Source organism: Elephas maximus, chromosome 3, assembly GCF_024166365.1.
Source record: "Elephas maximus indicus isolate mEleMax1 chromosome 3, mEleMax1 primary haplotype, whole genome shotgun sequence".
Classification (NCBI taxonomy): Eukaryota; Metazoa; Chordata; class Mammalia; order Proboscidea; family Elephantidae; genus Elephas; species Elephas maximus.
The window spans coordinates 43,551,371-43,574,178 of record NC_064821.1 but is presented as its reverse complement, the minus strand read 5'-3'; the positions used below and the strand labels follow the sequence as shown (position 1 = coordinate 43,574,178).

General features: G+C 48.3%; 1 protein-coding gene across 7 annotated transcripts in view; it reads right to left on the bottom strand.

Annotated features, from left to right (window-relative positions):
* Positions 1 to 20,669, bottom strand: part of AJAP1 (adherens junctions associated protein 1) — a 180,802-nt gene extending 160,133 nt beyond the window's left edge. For 6 of the 7 annotated variants that reach the window (XR_007516514.1, XR_007516515.1, XM_049877723.1 and 3 more), the window contains exon 1: positions 20,581 to 20,669. Coding sequence is in view for 4 of the 7 variants with exons in the window: in XM_049877723.1 (XP_049733680.1) it covers positions 20,581 to 20,609 (29 nt within the window). In the remaining 3 variants the exon portion in view is untranslated. Of the gene's footprint in view, positions 1 to 16,567; positions 16,623 to 20,580 lie in introns of those variants that run through there. The other variant, XM_049877720.1, reaches the window with a different exon arrangement.
* Between the last annotated feature and the right edge of the window lie 2,139 nt (positions 20,670 to 22,808).

The window sequence follows — 22,808 nt, the reverse complement described above, 5'->3', positions numbered from 1 at the left end:
TGCACAAACATGCACACAAATACATATATATTCTGCACACACACATGCCTCAGTGAAGGCGTTTAGCCCCTGACTGGCCAGCCTGGAGTCAGCTCTCCTTGGGGGAAGAAGGGGACTGATGTAGGTATGTTACGTGGCACCCAGGTAACCATTCTCCCATTCCGTGTCCAGGACAGGCATGACCAGCTGCCTATGGGCACATTTTCCTCTCTCAGCCTCAAGGAGAACTCAGAATCCTTCTCATTACAACACTTGTGCGAGCAAATACCAAGCAACCAGCTGGTCATCAGAGCTGAACACTCTTCATCGTTCCCAGGCCTGGGGAGCCATTGCTCTTGACACCAGCTGACCACCTGGCACCTGACAGCAGACTCTCTAGGGCCAGCTGGGCCGTGACCCTTGTTCACATACACAGAACAGCCTAGGGAGAAGCCAGGAGCTGCAGTCCTCACACCCCACCACCTGAAATGCAGGCTGAGGGACAGATGGCTGCTGGATTTCAAGTCTCCTCACACGATGGAAGAGGTGTATTTCCTTTTTTCCTTGTATGAAGTTAGGTCCTGCCCCCTCTGGACTGACCTCCCCCTTGGAATGTGCACAGCCAGGCTGAGGACTCCACTTCCCAAGCGATGCAGCATCTGTCACACAGCAAAATTCTTCTCCCAGGTTCTTTCTGTAAACTCTCTAAGCCAGCAAAGCCAACACCATCTTTCATCTAAAATGATGCCCTAAAGCCCTTTAATACGAGGTGCCCCCAGGAGGGTGCAATTTCCCTAAAATGACACCTGTCCCACCAGAAGGAAGCATATGATCCAAGATAAACACAGCTGCCTCCTTTAGGTTCTCTGGGAGCACCTGCAGTCCACGCCACCCTCACAGCTGGAGAAGGAAGCTTTAGGGGCCCATTGCTGGAAGCCCCCTCCCCTCCTACCCCAGGCCACGTACTGGCTGACATCAGTCACCTGAACCAGGCTGGCTAGGAGCCCTTCTGCCAAGGAGTCAAAAGGTGCCCCTGCCCCACCCCAACCCCACATATTATCTCTGAACCAAGGCAGAGCAGAAACCTGTCTCATCTTATCTGTGACCAAGACCCAGCACTGTGGCGAGACAGAGCTGACACTCAGTAAATGTTTATCCAGTGAAAAGTGAACAAATACAAAACGGGCAATGTGTAGTCAGAGCTGCTGTTTAGAGCAAAGGGCAGGAACAAAACTAAAACCAAAGGTGGAACAAGGATACCTGGACTAGCAGCATTTCCATCAACCTGGGAACACGTACCACCACCCCCGCCTGTCGGTTTGTCATAGATACTGTGGTGGCTTGCATGTTGCTATGATGCTGGAAGCTATACCACTGGTAATTCAAATACTAGCAGGGTCACCATGGTGGACAGGTTTTAGTGGAGCTTCCAAACTAAGACAGACAGACTAGGAAGAAAGGCCTAGCGATCTACTTCCGAAAACCAGCCAGTGAAAATTCTATGGTTTACGACAGAATGTGGTCTGATAGGTGCTGGAAGATGAGGTCCCCCCAGGTCAGAAGGCACACAAAAGACACAGGAGCCACAACAGAGGACTTGGCCATATCAACAATTCAGAAGATGATTCATGATGGGCAATATTTCATTCTGTTGTATATGGTGTTGTCATGAGTCAGAGTCGAATCAACGGCAACTAACAACCACAAGTAGCACGCAAGCATTTACGTCTGTGGTTATAAAGTGTATGAAATGGCAAGAGAAATGCAAACACACGTTATCACAAAGGCTTGCACGGGAATGTTCATAGCAGCAGCATCTGTAATAGCCCAAACTGGAAATAACCCAAATGCCCAGCAACTATGGACAGGCAAACTGTGGTATATTCATACAACGGAATATCACTGCTGTGTTGTTAAATGCTGTTAAGTTGGTTCCGACTCTCAGTGACTCTATGTACAATAGAACCAAACACGGCCCAGTCCTGTGACACCCTCATAATCACTGCTGTGTTTGAGCCCATTGTTGTAGCCACTGTGTCAGTCCATTTGGCTGAGGGTGTTCCTCAACGGAATATTACTCCAGAATAAAAAGGAATGAAGTACTGATACGTGATACAACACGGGTGAACCCCAACATCGTACTAGGTAAAACAAAAGCTAAACCAAAAAGCCTACATTTTGTATGATTCCAGTTGTAGGAAATATCCAAACCAATAACCAAATCAATCGCCACTGAATTGATTCTGACTCACGGTGACCCATGTGCGTCAGAGTAGAACTGTGCGTCATGGGGTTTTCAAGGATGTGAGCTTTCAAAAGCAGGCTGCCAGGCCTTTCTTCCAAGGTGCCTCTGGGTGGATTTGAACCACAAACCTTTCAGTTAGTAGTTGAGTGCTTAATTGTTTGTACCACAAGGCAAATACATAGAGACAGAAAGCAGATGGGGGTTGCCTGGGTGTGAGGGTAGGAATAGGGGTTCACGGTACACAGACATGAGGGATCTTGGGGGGCGGACTTGGAAATGTTCTAAAACTGGATTGTGGTGAAGGATGAACAACTTGGTAAATTTACTAAAAATCACTGAATTGTATATTGAAATGGGTGAATTTTGTGGACTATAAATTATATCTCAATAAATACACATCCACACACGCATACACACACAGACATCCTCACGGTGTACAACCCCTTCTACTCAGACTTCTAAATTGGGCTAAACCCAACTTTCTCAATGTGACCATTCATTAATTTCCACAGTTTAATTTCATCCACACTCTCAGGAGGGGCCCCCATGGACTTGGTGACATAATTATTTTTAATTATTAAATAGGTTGGATAATAGTATCTGTGCCACGGATCTGCTTTCATTCCCTTATGACATTTCATTAATTCTTTGTTGCAAAACAATTCCTCACCTAGACTGTGAAACTTTTCCTTCACGTCGTGGGTGCCAGGAGGGCTTGCAATGTCACAGTTGACTGAATACGAGGGCTGAACCGTAAAGCCATGGTCTGAACTCAGACTGGTTGGGTCCTTAAAGGTTAATTTTTAATTTTTGTTCTGTTTTTCCCCAAAGGCCAATGTATAACTTAAAAAAGGAAGTGAGAAGTAGATATTACACAAAACATGGAGCCATAGGGGACAATGAAAAGAGCATGAATGACCTTGTTGTTATTGTTAGGTGCCATCAAGTCGGTTCTCACTCATAGTGACCTTATGTACAACAGAATGAAGAACTGCTCAGTCCTGCGCCTGAGAACATGTACAAGTACGCTTCTAAGGAGCATTCTGGTTGTACCTCCTCCAAGACAGATTTGTCCATTCCTCTGGCAGTCCATGGTATATTCAATATTCTTAGTCAACACCATAACTCAAAGGCATCAATTCTTCTTCTGTCTTCCAGTTTTCACATGCATATGAGGCAATTGAAAATACCATGGCTTGGGTCAGGCTCACCTTAGTCCTCAAGGTAACATCTTTCCTCTTCAAGACTTTAAAGAGGTCTTTTGCAACACATTTGCCCAATGTAATGTGTTGTTTGATTTCTTGACTGCTGTTTCCAAGGACATTGATTGTAGATACAAGTAAAACGACATCTTTGACAATTTCAATATTTTCTCTCTTTATCATGATGCTGCTTATTGGTCCAGTTGTGTGGATTTTTGTTTTCCTTATTTTTTTTTTTTTTATGTTGAGGTGCAATCCATACTAAAGGCCGTAGTCTTTGATTCATTAGTAAGTGCTTCAAGTCTTCTTCACTTTCACCAAGCCAAGGTTGTGTCATCTGCATATCAAATGTTGTTAATAAATCTTCCTTCAATCCTGATGCCACATTCTTCTTCCAGCTTCTCAGATTATTTAATCAGCATACAGACTAAATAAGTATAAGGATAGAACCTTAACGCACATCTTTCCTGATTTTAAACCATTCAGTATCCCCTTGTTCTGTTCCAACAACTGCCTCTTGGTCTAGGTACAGCTTCCACATGAGCACGAATAAGTGTTCTGGAATTCCCATTCTTTGAAATGTTATTCAGAATTTTGTTATAATCCACACAGTCGAATGCCTTTGCACAGGAAATAAAACACAAGTAAGTATCTTTCTGGCATTCTCTGCTTTTAGTCAAGATACATCTGACTTCAGCAATGATATCCCTCCTTCCACATCCTCTTCTGAATCCAGCTTGAATTTCTGGCAGTTCCCTGTCAATGTACTGCTGCAACTGTTTTTTGAATTATCTTCAGTAAAATTCTCCTTACGTGTGACATTAACAGTATTTGAAAATTTCCACATTCTGTTGGATCACCTTTCTTTGGAATGGGCACAAATATGGATCTCTTCCAGTCAGTTGGCCAAGTAGCTGTTTTCCAAATTTCTTGGCATAGACAAGTGACTGCTTCCGGTGTTGCATTCATTTGTTGAAACACTGCAACAAATTGCATTCTGTCAATTCCTGGAACCTTGTTTTTTGCCAATGCCTTCAGTGCACCTTGGACCTCTTCCTTCAGTTCCATAGGTTCTTGATCATATGCTACATCCTGAAGTGGTTGAACATCGACCAATTCTTTTTGGTACAGTGATACTGTATTCCTTCCATCTACTTTTGATGCTTCCTGCATCACTCAAGATTTTGCCCATAGAATCCTTCAATATTGCAACTCAAGGCTTGAACTTTTTTTTTTTCTTCCCCCAGTTCTTTCAGATTGAGAAATGTAGAGCATGTTTTTCCCTTTTGGTTTTCTAACTCCAGGTCTTTGCACATGTCCTTCTAATCCTTTACTCTGTCTTCTCAAACGGCCCTTTTAAATCTTCTGTTCAGCTCTTTTACTTCATCATTTCTTCCATTTGCTTTAGCTACTCTCTGTTCAAGAGCAAGTTTCAGAGTCTCTTTTGCCATCCATTTTGTTCTTTTTTTTTTCTTCTTCTTCTTAATGACCTTTTGCTTTCCTCATGTATGACGTCCTTGATGTCATTCCACAATTAGTCTGGTCTTTGATCATTAGCGTTTAATGCATCAAGTCTATTCTTGAGATGATCTCTAAATTCAGGTGGGATATACTCAAGGTCGTACTTTGGCTCTCATTGGCTTGTTCTACTCTTCTTCAGCTTCTTCTCGAATTTGCAGATGAGCAACTGATGGTCTGTTCTGCAGTCAACCCCTGACCTTGTTCTAACTGATGATATTGAGCTTCTCCATTGTCTCCTTTCACGGATGTGGTCGATTTGATTCCGGTGTATTCCATCCAGTGAGGTTCACGTAGAAAGTGGCTGTTTATGTTGTTGAAAAAGGTATTTGCAATGAAGAAGTTGTTGGTCTTGAAAATTCTGTCATGCGATCTCTGACGTCGTTTCTATTATGAAGCCATATTTTCCAAACTACCAATCCTTCTTCATTTCCAATTTTCACTTTCCAATTACCAGTAATTATCAATGCATTCTGGTTGCATGTCTGATCAGCTTCAGACTGCTGAAGTTGATAAACATCTTCAATTTCTTCATCTTTGGCATTAGTAGTTGGTGTGTAAATTTGACTAACTGGTCTTCCTTGTAAGCGTATGGATATTATCCTATCACTGACAACATTATATTTCAGGATAGATCTTGAAGTGTTCCCTTTGAAGATGAATGCAACACCATTCATCTTCAAGCTGTCATTCCCAGCATAGTAGACCATAAAGAAAAAAAAAAACTGTCCAATTCAAAACGGCCAATATCAGTCCATTTCAGCTCACTAATGCCTAGGATATTGACCTTCAAGCATTCCTTTCACTGTTTACAACTTCAAATTTTCCTTGATTCATACTTTGTACATTCCATGTCCTGATTATTAATGGATGTTTGCAGCTGTTTCTTTTTCCTTTTAAGTAGTGCCACATCAGCAAATGAAGGTCCTGAAAGCTTGACTTTATCCATGCCATTAAGGTCAACTCTACTTTGAGGCGGCAACTCTTCCCCAGTGGCATTTTGTGTGTCTTCCAGCCTGAGGGGCTCATCTTCTGGCACTATATCAGACAATGTTCCACTGCTATCCATCATGTTTTCACTGGCCAGTTTTTTCAGAAGAAGACCGCCAGGTCCTTCTTCCTAGTCTGTCTTACTCTAGATCCTCCACTGAAACCTGTCTACCATGGGTGGCCCTGCTGGTGTTTGCAATACCAGTAGCAGAGCTTTCAGCAACACACAAGCCACCACAGTATGACACACTGACAAACAAATGGTGGGAATGGGTCTTGGGGTCCAAGAAACCTGGGGTCAAATCCCAGCTCTCCCATTAGCTAGCTGTGTGAACTCGGGCAAATTACTTAACCTCTCTGGGCTCTAGTTTCCTCCTGTGCAAAATGAGAGTGACCAGTTTGAAAGGTCAGCATAAGGATGGACTGATACAATGCGGTTTGACTGGACCGCTTAGTGCAGAGCCTGGTTACGGGAAGCCCTGGAACTAGTATGCATTCCGCCCCCTCCTATCTGCGTATGAATGGACAGAAAAAAGAAGTAACAGGTCTAGTTCCTGGGATCTCCGAAGCTTATGGTCAAATCCAGGACACAGCATTCTAGTTACCATGGTATCACCTACTTCATTCAACAAACACTCACAGAGCACCCCACCCTCAACACCTGCTCTTTTATCATAAAGGCTAAAACCAAGTAATGATGACAGGAAAGTCACAAAATGACCTTCCGCCTTCCCAGACTTTAGGTTCATGTTTCACTGATCTGGAAACAAGGAACTAACTGGCTTTGTGTTTGACTCAAAACCCATGGAGTACGGCTGTGCAGCCAGCCACCCTACCGGCTAGGGTAGGAAAGTGGGGCTGTCCCCAAAAAAGCTGCTCCACTTTCAGGGCTGACCTGATTTATGTAAAATCTGGACAGCTCTTCTTATCCAATAATTATGCACCCGGTCGTTTATTATTGTCACCGATGATGGATCTCGTAACATTAGCAATGCTGCACGTTCAGGTGCTACTACGCTCTGTGTTCTAGAAAATGCAGCAGAAACACAACATGGCACACTTTGTTAGGCAATTTTTTTAGCCTTTCCCCCACTTCCACAGGGCCACTGACTCATTAAGTCCAAATGCAGGTTCTTTAAAGAGGTTAAACACACACACACTCTCAGAGTCACACACACACATACGCACACATTCACACATATTCTTGCACTCACACATATTCTCACACTCACACAGTCTCACACACACACTCACACACACACACTCACACATACTTTCACACTCTCACATGCACACAGTCTCACACACACACTCACATACTCACACTCACACACATACTCTCGTACTCTCACACACATACTCCCACACACTGTCACACTCACACATACTCTCACACACATACTCACACTCACACACAGATATTCTCACTCACACTCACATATACTCTCACACTCATACATACTCTTACACTCACATTCACACTCGCACATACTCTCACTCACAAACACACATCCTTTCTCACACACACACGCAAACCTCAAAGAAACAAACCACTGGGCTGCTAATCGTTGGAAGATGAGGGGATGTTAATTTTTTTTTAAACTTAATTTTAAGATAGCTGTAGATTCACATGCAGTTGTAAGAAACAGATCGTGTGTACCTCTTACACAGTGTTCCCAAATTTGCAAAACTATTGTATAACATCACAAGGATACTGATACTGACACAGTCAAGATACAGAATGTTTCCATCACCACAAGGACCCTCGTATTGCTCTTTTATAGCCACATCCACTTTCCTCCTGCCCTAATAAAAAAAATGACTCATGGCCACCCCACATGTGTCATACTAGATCTGTGCTCCACAGGGTTTTCAGTGGCTGATTTTTCAGAAGTAGGTTGCCAGGCCTTTCTTCTGAGGCACCTCTAGGTGGACTCGAACCTCCAATCTTTCAGTTAGAAACCAAGCACATTAACTGTTTGTACCACCCAGGCACTCCCCTCCTGCCCCTACCTCCTCCTTAACCCCGGCAACACCAATACGGTCTCCAGTTTTATAACTTTGTCATTTCAAGGATGTTATATAAAAGGAATCCTACAGTATGTAACCTTTGGGGATTGGCTTTTTTCACTCAGATATACCCTCTGGAGATTCATCCAGGTTGTTGAGTGTATCAATAGTTTGTTCCTCTTTAGTGCTGAGTAGTATTCCATGGCATGGATAGGCCACAGTTTATTTTACCACTCACCCACTGAAAGACAGCTATGTTGTTTACAGTTTGGGGCCACTGTAAAGAAAGCTAGCAGCTACAAACATCTGTGTATAGGTTTTTGCATGTACGTAAATTTTCACGTCTCCAGGATAAATGTCCAGGAGTGCAACTGCTCAGTCATATGGTAGCTGGATGTTTAGCTTCTTAAGACACAGCCAACTGTTTTCCAGAGTTGCTATAACATTTTATATTCCCACCAGCAATGTAGGAGTTATCCAGTTTCTCCACATCCTTGCCAGCATTTGGTGTTGGCACAATTTTTTTTCATTTTAGCCAGTCTAATAAGCATGTAGGGACATCTCACTAAGGTTTAATTTGCATCCCCCTAAAGGCTAATGATATTGAACATCTTTTCACATGTTTATTTGCCATCTGTATCTATACTCTTTGAAGAAATAGATCTTCTTGTTTTTTGCCCATTGCCTAATTGAAGTGCATTTTTTTTCCTAAACTGTGAGTTTTGTGATTTTTCTATATAGTCTAGATATTAGTCCTTTGCCAGATATATAGTTTTCATGTACTTCATCTCAGCCCATAGATTGTCTTCTCATCTTCTTGACAGAGTCTTTCACAGAGTAAAATTTTTAATTTTGATCCAGTTAGATTTTTTTCAGTTTTTCCTTTTATGGGTCATGCTTTTGCTATCAAGTCTAAAAACTCTTTGCCTAGCTGTGGATCCCAAAGATCTTCCTCCTATGTTTTTTCCAAAAGTTTAATAGTTTTATATTTAAATCTGTGAATCATTTGCAGTTAAATTAGGGATAAGGTGTGACACTTAGGTTATTATTCAGTTTGCTGATAGATGCCGAACTGTTCCAGTATTATTTGTTACGAAGTCTATCCTCCCTCCACTGAATTTGCCCCTTTGTCAAAAATCAGTTGAGCACATTCATGTGAGAAGGCATTGGCAAAACCCAGGCTCCAGGAATTGACAGAATACCTACTGGGATGTTTCAACAAATGGATGCAATGCTGGAAGTGCTCACTTGTCTAAACCAAGAAATTTGGAAGACAGCTACCTGGCCAATCGACTGGAAGAGATTCATATTTATGCCTTTTCCCTAGAAAGGTGATCCACCGAATGAGGAAAGTATCAAACAATATCGTTAATATCACACACAAGTAAAATTTTGCTGAAGATCATTGGAAAGTGGCTTCAGCAGTATATCGACAGGGAAATGCCAGAAATTCAGGGCCGATTCAGAAGAGGATATGGAACCAGGGATATCATTGCTGATGTCAGATGGATCCTGGCTGAAAGCAGAGAATACCAGAAAGATGTTTACCTGTGTTTTATTGACTTTGCTAAGGCATTCGACTGTGTGGATCATAACAAATTACGGTAACACTGAGAAGAATGGGAATTCCAGAGCGCTTAATTGTGCTCATGAAGAACCTGTACATAGATAGATCAAGAGGCAGTTGTTTAGACAGAACAAGGGGATACTGCGTGATTTAAAGTCAGGAAAGATGTGCGTCAGGGTTGCATCCTTTCACCATACCTATTTAATCTGTATGCTGAGCAAATAATGCGAGAAGCTGAACTATGTGAAGAACAGGTCATCAGGATTGGAGGAAGACTCATTAACAACCTGCATTATGCAGATGACACAACCTTGCACGCTGAAAATGAAGAGGACTTGAAGCACTTACTAATGAAGATCAAAGACCACAGCCTTCAGTACAGATTACACCTCAACATAAAGAAAACAAAATCCTCACAACTGGACCAATGAACAACATCATGATAAAAGGAGAAAAGACTGAAGCTGTCAAGGATTTCGTTTTACTTAGATCTACAATCAACACCCATGAAAGCAGCAGTCAAGAAATCAAAAAACACATTGCATTGGGCAAATCTGCTGCAAAAGACCTCTTTAAAGTGTTGAAGAGCAAAGACGTCACCTTGAAGACTAAGGTGCGCCTGACCCAAGTCATGGTGTTTTGGATCGCCTCATATGCACGCAAAAGCTGGATGATGAATAAGGCAGACTAAAGAAGAAGTGGCGCCTTTGAATCGTGCTGGTGAAGAATACTGAATGTACTGTGGACTGCCAAAAGAGCAAACAAATCTGTCTTGGAAGAGGTAAAAAAAGAATGCTCCTTAGAAGCGAGGATGATGAAACTGTGTCTCACATACTTTGGACATGTTATCAGGAGGGATCAGTCCCTGGAGAAGGACATCACGCTTGAGGGTCAGCAAAAAAGAGGAAGACCCTTGGCAAGATGGATTAACACAGTGGCTGCAACAATGGGCTTGAGCATAACAAGGATTGTGAGGACGGAGCAGGATGGGGCAGTGTTTTGTTCTGTTGTACACAGGGTCGTTGTGAGTCAGAATTGACTCAACGGCACCCAACAACAACAACATCTTAAGTCTCTGCTCTTTTTCATTGGCCTATGTGTTTATCCTTCTACCAATACTAAAAAACCAGTTGCTGCCATGCTAATTCTGTGTTTTGGAGTACAACTGTGCTCCACAGGGTTTTCAATGGCTATGACCTTTTGGAAGTAGATTGCCAGGCCTTTCTTCCAAGGTGCCTCTGGGTGGACTCCAATCTCCAACCTTTCAGTTGGCTGCCAAGCATGTTACCCATTTGCAACACCCAAGCAGCCTACCAATACCACAGTCTTGACTATTGTAGCTATTAATAAGTCTTAAAATCAGTTAGACTGATTCCTACCACCTCATTATTCTTTTCAAAATTAGTTTAACTATTTTAGTTTCTTTTCATTTCCATACAAATGTTAGAATAATCTTATCTACACGTGCAAAAATCTTGCTAGGATTTTGGTAAGAATTACGTTGTACATCAATTTGAGGAGGATTGACATCTTTACTATGTTGGGTCTTCCAGTCTATGAATATAGTATGTCTCTCCATTTATTTAGATCTTCTTTGATTTTTTCATCAGGGTTGTGTCATGTTCAGCATACAAGTCTTGTACATGTTTTGTTACATTTGCACCTAAGTATTTCATTTAGAGCTATCATAAATGACATTATGTTTTTAATTTCAGTGTCCACATGCCCACTGCTAGTATACAGAAATACAATTGATTTTTGTATGTTTATCTTATATCCTGCAACCTTGCAAAACTCACTTATTACTTCAAGAAGTTTTTTATATATTAACTCAAAACTAAATTACTTGGGATTTTCTATGTAGACAATTATATCATCTGCAAATAGGGGCAGTTGTATTTCTTCCTTTCTGATCTGTATTCCTTTTATTTTCTTTTCTTGCCTTACTGCACTGGATAGAACTTCCAGCATTAAGTTGAGTAAGGGTAGTGAGAACAGATATACTTATCCTGTTCCTGATTTTAAGGGAAAAGTGCTCAGTCTCTCACCATTGAGTATGATGCTAGTTGTAGTTTCTTGTAGATGTTCTTCATCAAGTTAAGGAAGTTCCCCTCTAGTCCTATTTTTCTCAGTATCTTTATCATGAATAAGTGTTGAATTTTGCCAAATGCATTTTCAGCGTTGACTGATATAATCATGTGGCTTTCTTTCTTTAGCCTTTTAATATGAGGAATTGAAGTGAATGATTTTCAAATATTGAACCAGTCTTGCATCCATGGAATGAACCCCACTTGGTCATGGTATATAATTTTATTTTTAATTGCTGAATTCTATTTGATAATATTTTGTGTTTATTTTCACAAGTGATATTGGTCTATAGTTTTTATTATTTAGTGTTTTTGTTATTATTATTATTAGCTTTTGTGTTGTCTTTGATATCAGGGTAATACAAGCTTCATAAAATTAATTGAGAATGTCAGTTTTTTAATAGCACTTTCTTGACGCCAGGCAAGCCTGGCATCAAGAAAGTGCTATTAAAAAACTGACATCCTCAATTAATTTTATGAAGCTAGTATTACTTTCCCTTCCTCCAACCTAAACATTCTTGTTTCAGGACCAGGGATTCATGAAACAACATAAATCTGCCTTGCACAGCACTGGCACACTGTAGCCTGTCAGTCACTATTAAGCCCCTTCCCACCTCCTGAAACTTCACTGCAGGAACCACTAGTGTTTAATTACCCTCCTTACCATTCTTTTGCTAGAAACCTCACGTTAGCTAATAGAACTAGGTTGTAGCATTGGATTTGGCCAAAGAACAACTACTCTGCTGCTACTCAGTTGCCCCAAAGTTCCTTAAGTTTGAATTTAAGGCTCTTAGAATGAACCTGTGCCCTACTTAACTAAGCCAGTGAGTTGAAAATAATTTAAATCAGGTCAAACTGGGAAACACTGCGAGGCTCAAAGAGTTCACCTTTAAAGTGAAAAAAGACAAAAAAAAAAAAAAAACCTGTTGCCATAGAGTCAGTTCTGACTCATAGCAACCCTATAGGACAGAGCAGAACTGCCCCATAGGAATTCCAAGTAGTAGCTGAAGGATTCGAACTTCCACTCTTTTGGTTGGCAGCTGAATGCCTAATCACTGTATCGCCAGGGCTCCCTTTTAATTTAAACCAGTGAAAAACCAGTCTCTGTAGAGTTGACTCCAACTCATGGCAACCTCATCTGTGTCAGAGTAGAACTATGCTCCACAGGGCTTTCCATGCCTGATATTTCAGAAGCTGATGGCCAGGCCTTTCTTCTAAGCTGCCTCTGGGTAAACAGAGCTCCCAAACCGAGGAACTGGCCCACAATACAAATCTTTTCTGTTGATACACAAGGGTGGCCAGTATGATCACCAGGTTATAGCCAAGTACACCATATCTAGAAGCTCTGGACGCATGTCTCCTGGGCTCATCTTATTTCACAGGTCAAGCCACACTGCCAAAGGCCACGCTGGCACTGGGGCCCAATACTCCCCAGGTGATCCATTGTGCTCCTTGAGACCACAGGTGACATGGGCGTGTCAATGCCAAGGCACTGTCAGAATCCCCACAGGAGCCCATCAAGCACCCGGGCAGTGAGGAAAGCAGCGCTCATCAGCCCATCTGGAGCAGAGCTTCTCTGTGCATGCATTAGCAGCCTGCTTCTGACTGTCTCATGTTCCGCGTCTTCTTGTTCAGACACGTTTCTGTGAGCAACACTGATAAGTCCCTCAGTAGGAGACGTTTTGTTTTAAAACCAGGTTTCTTCACCTAGAAGGAGACCTGGTGGCACAGTGTTTAAGAGCTCGGCTGCTAACCGAAAGGTTGGCAGTTAGAACCTAGCAGCTGCTCCACGGGAGAAAGATGTGGCAGTCTGCTCCTTTAAAGGTTTACAGCCCTGGAAACGCAATGGAGCAGTTCTACTCTGTCCTACAAGGTCTCTACGAGTCAGAACTGACTCAATGGCAGTGGGCTTGTTTTTGTTTTTGTTTTCTTCACCTGGGGTGGAAGCTCCTGAGAATAACTGCAATGATACCCACTAGCTCCCAATACCTCCAACACACACACACATATGGATGGGCGGGCACACACAACACACATATGTACACACAACAAACAAATGCACACACAACCCCAACACACACGTGCACATGCACATACAAAACACAACACACATTTGTATGTACACAAATGCACACACACATACACCTAACATACACACATGCATGCGCCACACACAGGCATGCATGCACACACGACACACATATGCAACACACACATCCAATACACACACATACGTACCTGATACATGCACACCCTTCTCTGAAATGATGGTCCTGAATGTTTGCAAATAAGACAGGCCTTGGCCATTCACAGTCTCTCCTCCCCCAGGGAGGTCCAATGTGGCCCAGAGGAACCTCAGTCCTGCCATGGGTATAGGGGCACAAGGTAAAGAATGAAGGCCCCACCCTCGATCAGGTGGATTTAGTGCATTCTTGCTGCCTGCTGCTCTCAGGCCAATATGAGATGTCTGTCCTTCCCTGCTGTGTGCTCTTCCAGCACCTAGCTGGTTAGGCCAGGGCTGGCTCTGAGGCACGCTGCCTCCAGCTCGTCATTTGACCTATCACACAAACCAGGCACCAAGCTGACTCTCAGCAAATGTCCGACATTGAGTCTTGACAGCTGCTGGCCAGCCTGGCCCACCTCAGAGCTGACACCAACTGAGCGATGGTGCCAGGGGTAGACACAGGCTGGGGAGACGGCAGGCATTAAATAAATGACGTTTCTCAGTTCTGAATTTCTACAGCAAGTGTCCAATATGGTAGCCACTGGTCCCATGTGGCTACTGAGCCTTCAAAATGTGGCTAGTCCAAATGAGATAGGCTCTGAGCATAAATTACACGTCTGATTTCAAAGACTCAGTATGGAACAAGAATGTAAACCAAAACCAAACCAAATGTGTTGCCATTGAGTCGATTCCGACTCACAGCAATCCTACAGGACAGAGTAGAACTGCCCCATAGCGTTTCCAAGGACAGCCTGGTGTATTCGAACTGCCGACCTTTTGGTTAGCAGCTGCAGCTCTTATACCACTATGTCATTAGGTTTTCCCAAGAATGTAAAGTATCTTATGAATACCATTGTGTATTGATTACATATTGAAATGATAATATTTTGGATATATTGGGTTAACTTAAATAGATTATCAAAATTAACTTAATCTGTTTCCTTTTTATTTTTTTTAATGTGGCTACTCTCTCTAGTTAACTCTTCCCTAGTAATCATATAAACTGCTCCAGTCCCCAAGAAAGCTGAGGGCAAGGGGAGGTCTCCACCCAATTTAAGGCCAATAGGTTTGACTTTGATGCCCCAAGCACCCTCCAACACAACGTGTTCCCCTATCCTCCCTTGATGCTGCCTTCCTCACCCCTACCCCACTGCCAGGTGTGCCAGCTGCCATCATGTTCTCTTCCCATCTATAGCCACCCTTCCTCCCAATCAGTTAAAAATCTGATACTGTCACTCATACTAAACTGGTAATGACAGAAACAAAACTTGATGGATAGCTTTCCAGGGCATGAATGCATTCCAACTGTGATGAAATCATAGCCAAAGAAATGCATCTCTAATGGTGGAATTGCAAGCACCAGCAAGTTGAAGAAGTAAAGTCATTTGGGCGGCAGGACAGAGCCTACAGCTCAAGCTGGCCCTGGCCGGACATCCTTCCCTGGGTTTCAGTGCCGAAGAGAGGAGTGGTGCACAAAGACGGTGCTCAATAAAACAAGGGCACCAGGCCATGGGGATACACTTAGTCTTTTCACAGACATTTCCTGAGCATTTACTATGCACCAGACACTCTTCCCAAGATGTAATGAAGGAGACACAGTCCCTGCCCCTAGGAGTCCCTGGGCTCCTCTCCAATGCAAAACCAAAAACCCATAGGTCCCTAAGCATTTCCCCGGTGGACACACCCCCTTGGGTCTCCACTGCCAGGCTTAAGTGCCAGGCGTGGCTGTTTCTGCTCCATTCCAGGCAGTTCCTGAAATCACAGACAGGCAGAGTGTAAGGAGCAATGCCTGGAGCATCAACATCCCCAGGGAGGGTGGCAGCAAAGCCTCAGAGCAACACTGCCCAGGTGACGGCCCAGATGTAAGACCAGGAATGGTGGAAAGGCAGAGAGGCCTGGCCATGCCAACCCTTCTTGGCCAGCCTCCTAAAGAAAATGCAGCGACATCAGAAAGTCCAGTGGGTAGAACCAGTATAGCTGAGGATGGGCTGGAAGGCTGTGGTTGACAGGACCAAAGCGCAGAGCATTGCTGCCATCGGCCTTTTTTATTTATTTTGGGGGGGGGGGCTGATAATAAAGGAATAAAGTGACACCGTTTTGCAGAATGCACAAATCAGAGATGTGGATGGAAGTCCAAGTCCCCCTGCCCCTGCCCCACCCAGGGTCCAGCAGTTAGTGATGCCGTCGGATGTAAACACATGACTCCCAACATGCTGTCCTCCTCTCCCACACATGAAACCAGAGGTCATTTTGGAGATATTTATCAACTACTGAGATCCCACAGACAAACAGTGGGCATCTGGCCCTTCACTGTCCCCAGGGCCCCTTTACCATCCCCGGGGGCCCCTTCCAGAGAGAGAGAGGCAGAAGCCCTGACACAGGTCAGCCCCAGCCACCTCCCTGCGCCTAGTGTCCCAATTAACCCAGGCCTCGTCCAGAGGCTCCGGGGACAAACTAGGCAGCTGTCATTCCCTTGTTCCCAGCAGTAGCAGAACAAGTACTCCTCATAGCCAGTTTGCAAAGGCTTCAGGGACCTGGTGTCCAAGAAGCATTTGATCGCTCTGACTTGATTGCTGGGGTACACAGTGCTGCCCCCAAAAAGGGGGCAGCCCATTCCAGTCCTCTCCAGGAGGTACATCTGATCCCACGCTTGACATGGACAGACTTTCTCCTGAAGCCAGATTAACTGAGAGTTAATCTGCCTTACGTAACCGCCACTCCCCACTCCCAGGCCTCATGACTCACCGCTCCTTTGAATTCCTGGAAGGGGTCTTAGAGAAAAAGCTGGCCGCCTGGCTGATCCACTGGAGCAGGAGAGAGCCCCCACGCTGCCTCCCCCTTGGGGTCTGATTGGCACAGGAAGGAGAAACCCTCTCGAGTTAGACTTCAAACACAGAAATCTAGATCAAGGATATATTTGGCTTTCCAAGCTAATCTTTACATCCACTTGGTCTCTACTGACTTGTAACCCTTTGAAGAAAACTTGGCAACTACGTGTTTGAAGGAAATGACTCTTACGTAACCTGGAGAGGAGCCTCTGGGCTCTGCCCGCTCACGGCCACTGGGGCAGTGGGCCCTCCTGGCTTTGCATGTACCCCTTTCCTCCAGTCCCAGGTGCAGCTGTCACTGTCACACTTGCTTGTGATCCTCCCACAAAAACGCCCGGCAAACCAGGACTCAGCAAGCATGTCAAGCCGATATCTGCCAAGTACCTTGTTTGTGGTGGGTCAGCGGGGCTGGGATGATGAGGCTGGGAGTCAGCCATTCCCACTCTCACCCACTCAGAGCCCTGGCAGGGTTGGGGGAGGCAGGCTGCTCCCTCCCCAGGGACCCAGAGACAGCCATCTCAGCGAGGCGTGGATCCATCTCAGCTGCTGAGCCAAGAAACGCCAAGCTGCCTTGCCCTGCTTCCCCACAATCACCCTTCAGAGTACACAGACGCAACGGGTAGCAGGTGATGAAGATAAATAAGCAGAAGACAGGCTAGGGCGAAGGGGCCGCAATCCATTCTAGGTGGTGGAGGGGGCTGCACCCCTGTGCTCGGCTGATTTGAACTGCCTCCTAAAACTACCATATTCAAGCATTATCCTCCCCAATGTGTATGGGATCTACTGGCAAGAGTTGGATTCCAGTTGCATACAATTAGGAGCAGCAGCTGGAAGCAGGAGAGAGCCAGGACTCACCAGGAGCATGATGTTTGTGGATGGAGTATGACTCCACGCCCTAAAGCCCAGCTTTGCAGACCCAGCTGCTGGGGGACTGACAGGCAGAGTGGTGGCATCCAGCCACCATGACTCTGTGAGGAGGCCCAAACACAGGCAAGGTGCCCACAAATGAAGACAGCGCCACATGTGATCTTTACACACACTCACTGCACCTGCACGTACCCAGGGCTTCAAAGACAGAAGGGATGACCAACGGAACCTCGTGGGTGTGAGACCAGGCAGTGTGACCCCAGGGGACATGGCCGGTGGCAGCCTGTTAGGCAATGCATCTCTGAGTGTAGCCTAACAAATGCCTTTGGTTGGACAATCAGAGCCCTGATCAAAGCCAGACAAAGCTACGGTGTCCAAGTTTTGCAGGCTCAGAGGCCGCTACTGGCCGGGCAGTCAGAGTCCTCAGTGGGGGAGAACTCCGGGCTGCTTGCTGAGTAAGCACCCCCTGCAAGCTGCTCTGGAGGCTTGTTGATGTGTGAGTTCAAATCCAACTTGTCAGGCTGGTGGGTCTCCTTCAAGAGTTACCTTTCTCAGCACTGACGGAAAGCATCTCTGGAGCTTTCATACCACCGCCACCAAAAAAAGGCATAAAAACAACTCTTGTAAGACTCAGTAAGCTTCTCTCTCTCCCTCCTAAAGAGAAAAAGGCTCGCACACAGCTTAGTTCAAACGCAGAACCAATAACCCAGCGCAGACATTGTCTCAGAAGAAACCAGAGCAGAGAAGCCCCTCAGGGAACGCTCAGCCTCCAGCCCGGCAGAGCGAGCTGCCTTCTGTCACCTTGTCACCTAGGACCACGCTCAGCCGAAGGATCAGAGTCTGCCTGTCGTAAGCAGACTGGTAGCTCAGCAACAAGATGTTCAGTGCTCACCTGCTGAGCAGTATGGCTTGTAAGACAGGTGACGGCTTGCAAGCTCACCGTCTTCCCTGGAAAAGCACACCTCCACATCTCGTCACTCTTCATCACTGTGCCTGGCAGGATGTAAAACACAGAGCCGCCTGCACGGACCCCTCTGCCGCCCAGGAGCTGACATCCACAGACCAGAGCTCTCCTGTCAGGATCCAGATAGGTAAAAGCTTGTCCTTACAGGCACACCTACAGAAATCTCTTATGCCAACACAAAATGGGGGGGTGGGGGGCGGGGGGGAACCAAAGGTCAAACTTCAAAAACACAAAAGAACAATTTTCTAAAGCAAAACCCCAACAAGATCTCACTTGGGGACGATGCTTTAGAAGAAATGGTTTAATGAATCCGGAACTAACAAAGAGGTTTCTTTGCATGACATTTACTCTCTTCTCCTCTCCGGTATCAAAATATAATCATTTCCCCATCCAGCAACTTAGCAATAAAAACATGTCGATTCAAATAACTTGCCGTCAGTAATCAAGTGTCTGACGGCAGCTCCGGAAGCCCCAGGAGCCGGAAGGCGCTCCAAGGGCCAGGACCTGGTAGGGAACTGCTGGTCATTCACAAGACCCTTGGGTCTGGCTGAGGCTGCCCAGCAAGCCTGAGCAGAGCCAGCAGCGCACCTGGGTCCTGGTCATGAAGGTCAAGCCTTGCTCGTTTCATTTTGCCTGTGTCCCAGCATCACCTGGAGCCTAGACCTTTTCTAGCCCCAGCACACAGCATTGATTCCCACCCAGTCAATACCCAACACGATCTGATTCGTTATTAACCTCTTAATGGCCACGCTGGCGAAGGAGACCTAGTCACTCAGAAAAAAATGCAGCTTCTCAGAAAAAGGCAAAAAATAACATTTGAGAATTTTCACTAGAGGTTTTAAATAGTGTTTAACCCTGGAGTGCTGAATTGTCTCAGGCATCAAAGGTAGCTAAAAAGCATTTGGAGGACCCTGCTCCCTTTTTATTTCTCAAAATCAGGGCGCGTGCTTGATCGTCCCTCAGCCCAATGCCGAGCTTTTTTTGGGGGGGGGGGTGCACTAAGGGAGCCGGCTCTGCTTTTGTAACTAGTCCCTTTTCTCTCCAAAGCAGGAACGCAGCGCATCCCAGTGGACAGGCTCCAGAAGCGCACGCCGGTTTTCTCCGCCTCCGCCTCGGTCCTCCCCGGTCTCGGTCCAACCCGGGACCGGACGCACCAGCTCAGCAGAGCCCCGGTGCGGGACGGTGACAGTTGATAGTATCTGTCTTGCAAAGGGGACGACTGTGCCCTGGGCCCTAGGCTACAGAGGCAGGGGCTACGGAAGCTGGCGCGCTGCCGAAGGCCAGGCAAAGTTTGCCAAACAGGGTCATACTGGGCTCCCCACCGCGGGCTCCGCACTCGAATCCGTGGTACTCCAGCCGGCCCTGGAATCCAAGGCATAGACAAGCCCTGGGACGCACCTGCGGAGGATCTGCCGGCGGGCCATGGGGGAGGGGGGCGCCCGCCCGCGCCCGCCAGCGCCCCCGTACAGCCCATTTGCCTCCCATCCCAGCTGCCCGCCAGCTGTGCGCGCCCGTCGGACCCAGAGGTCACTGACAAACAGCTGGGTAGGCAGCTGGGATCCTGGAGGCCCCTGCTCAGCCCTTGGGCCCCTGAGGAAAGGAAAGGGCCGGCAGATAGGCTCTTTGTGCTGCTTTTCTCCAACTCCGCCCGCGCAGCTCCCGCTGGCAGCGGGGAGCTCTGGCTTCCCAGGCCCCGGCCCCCGCCCCAGTGCCCGAGCCCGCCGCGCCCAGTGGTCCGTGCGGCTCGCCCGGGGCCATCCCGGGGGAGACGGCGCGCTGGGGCGGCCGGCCAGGACACTGCGCTGCTGGCTCCAGGCGCCGCGGGCGCGCCCGGCCAGCACCGCTGCCTGGGTAGCTGGGCGGGCACCCCTGGCCGGCCCTGGACGCGCAGAGTCTGGCAAGCTGACCGCTCCCTGCGGGGTCGAGGGCTCCGGGCCGCAGGCAGGCGCCCCTACCCGGCCCGGGGCACCCAGCTGGCCGTTCGTAGGGAGCGAGGAGGGGGCCCTGTCTTTACAGCGTTTAGGAAGGCGCTGCTCCAGCCAACCCGGCACACGCACACGCGCCCACACGCACTCAGCCACCGGCGCCGGGCTGCTCACCTGAGTCCTAAAAGCTGTTGAATCCACATTGTCACGTTTTGGGGAGCAGAGCCTCAGACCTTGCTCGCCCGGGCCATCTGCGCGGCGTCCGCGCTCGCTCGCCTCTGTCCCGCGGAGCTGATCTCAGGCTCTCGGGCCGCCGCGCCCGCCGCCCGCCGCCGGCCGCCGGGCGCAGAGCGGAGTCAGAGCGCGGCCAAGCGAGGCTCCATGCCGGCCGGCGCGCCGCCGCCCTGCGGGGGCATGGTTCAGGCGGGGCGGCCCGCGGGGGCGCACATGCCCCCGGCCGGGATGCGGGGCGCGCAGCCCCACCGGGCGACCCTGCGCAGGCAGGCGGCGGCAGGCGGGCGGGCGCGCTCTGGCCGGGAACTGCGGGGCGCAGGTTCGAGGAGAGAAGGCTGCGCCCTCCCGGGCGGCGAGGAGGAGGCCGGAGGCGCCGAGGCGCAGGCTGTGTGTTTCGCCGCGCGCGGCTCTTGACTCCAGCCGGAGCCCCGCGCCGAGGGGGCGGCGCGGCCCTGGAGGGCGGGCGGCGGCGACACGGACAGAAGTGGGTCTCCTGAGCGCCGGCCGGGGCTCTCCAGAGCTTGGCCGCCTATCCGCGCCAGCCAAGTTTCCTGGGTGATCCGTCCGGGCGCTTGCTCTGCAGACGGCCGCCTCGGCGCTGGGGGCTGGAGGAGGCGGTCTCGAGAAGGCGTGAGGGGAGAGGGCGCCGTGGAGCGCGGGGCGTGGGGACGCGCGGCGGCGGCGCCGCGCCGAGGAGGCGCGCGGGGATTCCGAGGCCCCGCCGCCCGCGCCCACCGCGCCCTCCCGGCCGCCCGCCCGCCGCAGAGCCGCCCGCGCCGCTTGGCTGCCTCCCTCTCGCGTCTGCCTCTCCCCGCGCTCGCCCCCGCCTCCGAGTGGGTCCCAACTCCGCCAGCCCCGCCTGGCTCACGTCACCAGCCTTCCCCGCCCCTCGGACTGGAGCCCATGCCCCCGGACCCGCCGGGCTCCTGCTCTCCGCCCTGCTCGCCGCGGCCCGGCTCTCCGCCCGGGGCTGTGCGTGGCCTGGGCGACACGCAGGCGGGGCACCCATCTGCGCCTTCCCCATCCCTGGCCTTGTCCTGTTCCCCACCTTGGGAAATGCTCGGGAGAGGCCGCGGGCTCGGATTGGACCGCTGGGCGCCGCCGACTGGTGTTGCCACGGTAACCCGATGGCATGCGAAGCAGTTCGAGGTTCTGACCCGGTTACTAGTGCGCCCAGTAGACCCGGAGAGCTGCTTTGGGGAGGGGGTGTTTCTGAGAGAGGGCCGAGGGCGCGTGGAGCTGGGGCAGCGGGAAAAGTTTCCTTCGGTGTAGCTTTGCGCAAGGGGCCGGCCCAAGAGTCTGTTGGATGCAGGGAGGGGCCTCCACCAGGGTCCTTTCTCTTCGTGGTGTTTGGGGCTGGGACGAAGAAATCACTGCGTTTCTTGTCAGTTCTCTGGCACCTCCCACGAACCTGGCCCTGTCCTCTATCCGAGCGCTTCAACAGTTCCTGGGCTGGGTGTCCCCACCTCCCTCAACCGCAGCTGCTACTTGGCTAGGCCCAAGCTCCGGTGGAGTCACTGGGCAGATCAGCCTCCCAGATTCCTAGCAACTCTTCATCACGGAGCACCTGCCCCTTCTTCACCCCCAGGACTGCCACTGTGCTATCAGGCTGTGTTTGCAAAACAGTGAATGAAGGAGGGAAGGCAGGCGCCTGGCAGGGGAACCCTTCCATGCCAGAGAAGAAACACAGGGCAAAATCCTTTAGGGGAGACCAGACCTGCTGACTCCCTGAGAAGTCACTGACAACGCTTCAACTCTCAGTGCCCTGCGGAGGTGCAGACTCACAGGCCACAAGCATATTTGCCAAACGTCTTTGCAAGCCAGAGGATTCTATCCCACTAGGCCTTGGGAAGGGCAGGGGCAGGAAGCAGGAAAGCCTGGTGACAGGAGCCTAGGGAAGGGTGGGTCAAGTGCCACTGTTTACTACCTGGGAGGGCAATTATTCAACCTCTCTGACCCTCAGTTTCCTCATCTGTAAGATGGGTTTCACCTTACCTTCCACAGAGAGATTTTTGTAAGGATGAAGTGATCTGGGAACAAGTCCCTGGTCCAGAGACATGATGAATAAGAGCAAAGAAGTCCCAGGGTGAGTCAGCACTTGGCCTACCTGGAAACTCATGGATCATCTTCTCTAGAGCCTATCCCCGAGGTGTTTGGAAGAGGAGAGC